Source organism: Myotis brandtii, unplaced genomic scaffold (assembly GCF_000412655.1).
Source record: "Myotis brandtii unplaced genomic scaffold, ASM41265v1 scaffold371, whole genome shotgun sequence".
Lineage (NCBI taxonomy): Eukaryota > Metazoa > Chordata > Mammalia > Chiroptera > Vespertilionidae > Myotis > Myotis brandtii.
Window position 1 is genome coordinate 986862 of NW_005364265.1, and position 7200 is coordinate 994061.

The window sequence follows — 7200 nt, forward strand, 5'->3', positions numbered from 1 at the left end:
CCCGGATTGCAAGAGGGTGCAGGCCGGGCTGAGAAAACCCCCCTCCCATGCACGAATTTTGTGCACTGGGCCTCTCGTTATATAATAAACTGGTAATGTAAGTAGGAGTTTCTGAGTTCTGTGAGCTATTCTAGCAAGTGATTCAATTCAAGGAGTGAAATCATGGGAGCCTCCAAGTTGTAGCCAGGTTAGTTGCAGGTAACCTAGGAGTCTACTACTTGCAATTGATATCTAAAGTTGGGAGTACTCTCTGGGCCAGTGTGGGTCAGTGGTTGAACATCGACCTATGAACCAGGAGATCCCAGTTTGATTTCAGTCAGGGCACATGCCCCAGTTGCTGGCTGGATCCCCAGTAGGGGACATGCAAGAGGCAGCCGATCAATGATTTTCTCTCATCATTGATGTTTCTATGTCTCTCTCCCTCTTCCTTCTTCTCTGAAATCAATAAAAATATATTTAAAAAAAAGAAAGTTAAAATAAAGTTAGCTCATTAAGACCTGTGTTTGGGGTCTTTGCTAATTCTGATTATGGTCAAAATAAAATTAAATTGTAGGATACTCAGCTAATGTCATAGAGAATTGTTTGGTGTAGCGGGGGCAAACACTCGTCTGGTGTTAGAAGTGTTGTGAGTATGCCAGTCGGGTAAGAGTGAAGGAAAAACACAGAAGTGCTTTTTTCCCCCCAAACAAACTGACATAAATGGGGCCAATCACTTTGTAGATGCAAAACTACCATCCCAGTAGATTACCTTTCAGCAGTGATCCATCCATCCCCCATCTGTCTATCTATCTATACATCCAGTTTTACTGAGCATCTGTGCTCTAGATAAATGTGCAAAGCGTTGGTAAGGGAACTAGTTATGATCCCCATCCTTGTAATGTTTACAGTTTAGTAAGAGAAACACTGGTCAAGCTATTACATGTGTGATGAAACTTATGAGAATTTTCCAGAAGACTATAACAGGGAGACTTAATTTCTCGTTATCCATTTGCCAAGGATTATCTGAAGCCAAATTTTCACATCACAAGGACTGATACCCTGTAGGCTTATTTCTAGAACTATTCCATCAGGAGAATGTCATGGTCACAGCAGGAGAGCAACATCAGGGAAACCTGACACCACCAATGTCTTAAGCAAGGTTCTTGCCATTCACTGTTTTAGGGCCTGGTGTCTTCTGAATCTTCCCCACCCCCTGAAAGTAGAGCAAGATTCACCACATAATAGAACCTCAGTATCATTTGGTTGGATTAAATTGTGCTACAGGTTTTGCAGCATTTTCTCTACCACTGAAGTCTTAGGAAGAACCACATATGCAGCTGCTCTTCTGGAAGCAGAAGTGTGCAAAACAGAGCATGCCCTTGCTCTCCCTACCTATCAGGGGTTCCTACACATTCGAAGGGACAGCGGTGAGGCTATGACCTCTGAGCTTGGCTCCAGGTGTGTGATGCTTGCAGAGACGACACTGTTTTTCTACCTAGTGAGGTCAGTAGTCATCTCACTTTTCAGATGAATAAAATCCACTTTAGATACACAGTCACAGAAAGTTTAACTTGCTTTGTTCACTTCCTTTATCGTGTTAGCTACTTGATGAGTCATTCTAACTTCATCTCATGATTCTTGATAGAATCCTCCCAAATCATCCATTGGCTATTAAACCACATTACTCATCTTGTCATACTTTACTTAATGTGTTATTCTCTGCTGCTACTCCAAGACCAGATTATAGTATGATATGTTTATGTTATTCAAAACATATACTCACTGCTACTTGGTGGCAAAAATAATCCATTGATATTTCGAGGTTTGCTGTGATAAAAGATACAACTGATCTTCACACAGCCAAGAGGTTGAGTTTCCCAGAAGCATGAAATACTGCAGTTTTGCTAAACAAAAAAGGTGGAGAAATGTAATGATCAGATGTCATAAAAAATACCATGAGCTACAATACAATATGAGAAAAAGTATTGCAATTACTGATATAGGATACTGTGTGTGTTTCCTGGCTTTCAGTTTTTTAAGCTCTGCTCTTTAAAAGATGCAATGGAGCCCAACTGGCATGGCTCAGTTGTTGAGCGTGGATGGACCTATAAACCAGGAGGTCATGGTTCAATTCTTGGTCGCAGCCGATTAATGATTCTCTCTCATCATTGATGTTCTATCTCTCTCCCTCTCCCTTCCTCTCTGAAATCAATAAAAATATATTTTAAAAAAATAAAAGATGCAATGAATATTCCTAAAACATATTCCCCCATTTTTCTATGATTTTAAATTGAGCAAAGTGCAAAATGCCTAAAATTAAGTAGTGGAAAAATATGTATTTTCTATTGTTTTATAAGAGTATAAATATTATTGAAGGGAAATCCTTTTAACAAACAATGATGCTGAGTAATTCTACCTGCATTTCCATGTGTCTAAATCTGCAAAGTGGATTTAGACATTTTCCCTCTCTCCATAATGAGCACACAGTGTCACTGCCAAGGGCCTTTTCACAGTGTCGGAATCGGCACTGGGAACCCTGAAAGAAAAAAAGTAAACAGTGTAGAAAACTCAATATATTAGCATTAGTGTTCAACAACAGTAGGCTGCTAATTAATTAAAGAAAATATGAGATCAAATTATAATTTAAAAAACACTACAAATATAAGGCCATCAATTTAAAATTTGACAAATTAGTCTATTTTTTAGTGAGAGATTGACAATATAATCTAATTCAATAACACATCATGTCATGAGTCGGTGATTAAACACTATTCTTTTATTATCATTGAATCCATATGGCTTACTCAGAATAAATGAGACCAGTGATACTTTTGATCACAGTGTAATGAAGAAAGCGAGTGTGTTTTTATAGACTCTCCAGCCATATTCTAATTATGGAGATGCCCTCTATTACTAAACCTTTTTATTGTATAATGTTTTCTCAGTCTATGAAGATACTGTTAAGTGTGTTTATATAAGGAAAGTGAATGGAGCTTACATTTTAAATTGTTATGGAATTTTAAGTAATTATTACATTATGGTACATTAAATATGCTTTATGCCCTTGTTTTACACAGATAAAACAATTGTGCCAATACATGTACATACCAATACTTTTTTATACTAATAAAAGCAGATGTGGATTATTTTAATGGGCTATTATACATTTTTTTATTCTTTGTCTTTTATACATAGATCCATAGTGAAAAAAAAAACTGTAAGGAATTTATTTTAGGCAGAGAGATAGATAACTTACAATAAAAGTATTCCATTAAGTTCTTCTCTATTTTGACACATATTTCATGATTGTTTCTTATCTTTGACCACCCTTTTACTCTGGTCTTCACTCTCTACTCCCTTTTTTAAGAAAAACTATATATATATATTTTTATTTCAGAGAGGAAGCGAGAGGGAGAGAGAGATAGAAACATCAATGATGAGAGGAATCATTTATTGCCTGCCTCCTGCACAACCCCTACTGGGGATCAAGTTCACAACCCAGACATGTGTCCTGACAGGAAATTGAACTGTGACCTCCTGGTTCATAGGTGGATGCTCAACCACTGAGCCACAGTGTTGGAATCAGCGCTGGGCTCCTACCCTTTTAAAAGTGGATCTGTGGATCTCATAGTACAATACTGTGCAGAGAGTCTAGATAAGTCAGTATTTGAACTGTTGGCTCCATTACTTGTTGATAATCATGGTCAATGCATTATTCATCTTCTTTGTGCTTCAGTTTCCTCATATGTGAAAAGGATAATATGACCTCCTCACAGATTGTTTTAAAGGTTATGTGAGATACTGTATTGTGGTTGCTATCATTTTATTGATTGATTAAGAACTTACTACCACATCAATCACTGTGCTAAGTACTTGGAGACATACTGTGAAACAGACAAAACTCTCTGCCCATATAGAACATAAATTATATTATTACTAGAGGCCTGATGCATGAAAATTCATGCAAGAGTAGGCCTTCCTTCCCCTGGCTGCCGGCACTGGCTTCCTCCGGCACCCAAGACCTGGGCTGCCTTCCCTCGGGCCACCCACAGCCACCCAGAACCCGGGCTGGCTTCCCTCCAGCCCCAGCTTCGTCAGGAAAGACATCTGGAAGACGTCTGGTCTAATTAGCATATTACCCTTTTATTATTATAGATTTTTAACCATAAGGTAACAGGCACTAGAAGTGAATCTAATTCTAACAGTCAAAGAGGTTGATTATATTCAGGTTTCCTAGCAGAGATGAAACACCTTAAACTAGATACATCATGCCTTTCACTGGGTTCATTCTGGCATGAACATAAAACTCCAAACATTGAGTTTCTACATTTATTTGGTTTCATTGTGATCCATTAATCCTAATCTCTTAAATATTTTCCCCCAATTAACTTTATAAACCTAATTAATATCTGGCTAATTTGTTTATATTACTTCTTTTCCTTTTTCCATGATATAAAATGTTTGTTTTTACTTAGATTTTTCACAGGGGAAAATTCATTACTTGGGTTAATGAATTTCAAATAAGGAATCAATTTGATTTATTAAACTAAATTTGATAATGACCTGAATTTATTTGAATTTATATGACTGAAACCACATTAACCAAAACATTATGATGTGTCATATTATGTTTCTATATTAGAAATTTGATATTTCAAAGAACCATAATATAGGCAAAGTGCCACATTAAGATGAAAAGAGCCATTGGCATGTAACTGGCATATATAAGGGTAGTTTAAACAAATATTTTAAATTATCACAGATTTCCTCAGAGAAATTCAATATATCAATAATACATGATAATCTTTTACTTCAGATTTTAAATACATAAAATATTTTACATAAAAATAGTAAATTTTGGTTCAGCAATACAAATTATTGCCACATCTTCCTTCATTCTAGAAATCTTTAACATGTGAAGTACTATAAATTGTATATTTACCTTTATGCATGTGGAATTAAAAAAGAAATAGCAGTCATTCCCAACTTCTGCCATTTGCAACTTTCTTGCTGCTAATCCAATGTTTTTTAATATAAAAATTGCAGAAATACAAATATAAGAACTATCAGTGTGTAAGGGGAAAAATAATTTCTTTTCCACAGTCTTTCAGGCTATCAGTATTATTCCTTTAAAACTGACCTCCTGTTGACAGTATATTACACAATAGATACTTCTTAAAGAAATTTAAATTAGAAGATACCTTCTCTAGCTTTGCAGAAATGTTGAAAGTGGTTGCTAGTAAGCACACAAACTCAAACTTCCAGAATTTTCCTCACTGTTATCAAATCCATTGTTTGCTCATCATAAATGACCTCACCTATAACTGTAGGTTAGTTTGCCTTACTGAATACCATGCAGTATTTCTCTTACTCAATTCTTGTATATTAACCAAAACAGCTAGTAAAAATAAAATAGTATATTTTCTTTCAATGTTCTGATTGAATATGAACATAAACTAGCTCATAATTGTATAACTCAAAAGTATGAAGTATTTCAAAGTAAATGGCTATTTTCCTAAACCTTATTTCTACATATGGTTTGAAAACAAAACTGAAGTTTTAGATAGGTGAATATATTATCTATATTTTAAGATAATAAATTATTAAAATATATACTCACTACTATCCACTGATTTTGAAAAAAAATCATTCCAATTGCAATATTTTAATAGGTACCTGAAAATAAATTGGATTACTTATTCATCTTGTAGCTATATTCCATTCATTACTCATCCATCATAAAAGGAGAAAGCGCTTCTTCCTGAAGTAGAAAGGGTCCGGAGCACTTGCAAATTTTGAGACTGTGTTGAAAGCCACGTGATATACTTTGATTGTAGAATGAGACATTTCAATCCGCAGTTGAGTGTTTCTTCATCTTATTATCTTTACTAAAAGTACTGGAACCTAGCAGAAATGAACATAAATATTCATAGTAGGTGACTTAGAAGATGCCATAGAAATGACAGATTACACTAGATTAAAATGTACTTTTAAATTGAAATGCACATATTTGGAAATGTAATAGATCAACATATGGATTCCCATTGTCTAAGTAAAACAGATCAACTTAGTATGAACTTGTTGAATATAATACTTTGGACTAAAAATCTAGGAAATAAAACAAGAAACTAATATTTAGGAGAGAATTGGTTGCCTATAACTTTAAGTGAGAGAGTATATTAAAAAGAACTGGGCAGTATTCAAAGTAAGTTATGAAGTAGAGAATAAATATTTGGCTGAACCCTTAAATATATTAGCAAAGATTTATGGAAAAATCTAATATCTTGCCTTTTACTTTGCCCTACTAACTCTACAAAAAAGTATCCATTTAAGTCACATAAGTTACTGGGGAAAACACCCCTAATAAATATATTTAAGTGGCCTTTACCTCCAGGTAAACTCCTTCTCCACTTAACAAGTTTTAGCTGCATTGGACTATTTGCAATTACTGTTACCAGACACCATTATTGCATGATTACATGTAACACCCTGATTAAAGCCATTGTGAAAAATCTATGTTTTACACCTGGGAAAGGCTAAAATAATGTTTTTACCTCTTGAAGTTTGTTGTGAACAACTACATTCCATTAAACACAGCAAAAGCCAAAATGTGGAATTAAAAAAAAATTTTGTCATTGCAAAGAACAGCAAATAGATCTGTACATTTTGGTAGTCTTTAAAATGCCCGGAACTCTAATCTCTATCTTTTTAACTTTTCTTTTTTTCCTTTTTTTTTCTTTTCCTTATTCACTTTTTTCCTATTATTAAATTCATTCGTTCTTTCTTTTTTTTTTCTTTTTCCTTATTCACTTTTTTCCTATTATTAAATTCATTCTCATCTTCAAGGGAAAGCTATGACCATATCAATGAGGATTTTTACTCCTAGTAATGAAGTGATGAGAAATTTGCCTCTGCAGCTGGGGGTAGGCCCAAAAATTCTGTAAATATTTTGTGTTGGTCAAGGTAGACTCAAATTGTGTCTTTCATGATAAGTGCATGTTAGAACACTAGCACATCAGTCACAGAAGAAAGTCTTTCTTCCAGTTTGTAATCCAGTAACCACTTTAAGTGTGGGGCCAGGTAGTAATCCCTGATGGCTCTTCAGGCTCCTGAGAATCAGGCAAAGCTGCTAGCTACCACCCATCAGAGTAGGAGTCCAGTTTCCAAGCCTGGATTGGTCTTATGGCAGTCTCCTGATTTGACTCCCCTTTCTGCAACAGG

At 35.1% G+C, this 7200-nt stretch overlaps 1 protein-coding gene across 1 annotated transcript in view; it reads right to left on the reverse strand.

The window, feature by feature from the left end:
* LOC102248151 (chromosome unknown open reading frame, human C12orf50) overlaps positions 1 to 5228 on the reverse strand; it is a 33610-nt gene extending 28382 nt beyond the window's left edge. Inside the window, exons 1-3 of the mRNA XM_005872229.2 lie at positions 5181 to 5228; positions 2396 to 2515; positions 1763 to 1883 (exon numbers count right to left, since the gene is read on the reverse strand). Coding sequence (XP_005872291.1) covers positions 1763 to 1883; positions 2396 to 2407 — 133 coding nt within the window. The 5' untranslated portion in view covers positions 2408 to 2515; positions 5181 to 5228. The remainder of the gene's footprint in view (positions 1 to 1762; positions 1884 to 2395; positions 2516 to 5180) is intronic.
* Between the last annotated feature and the right edge of the window lie 1972 nt (positions 5229 to 7200).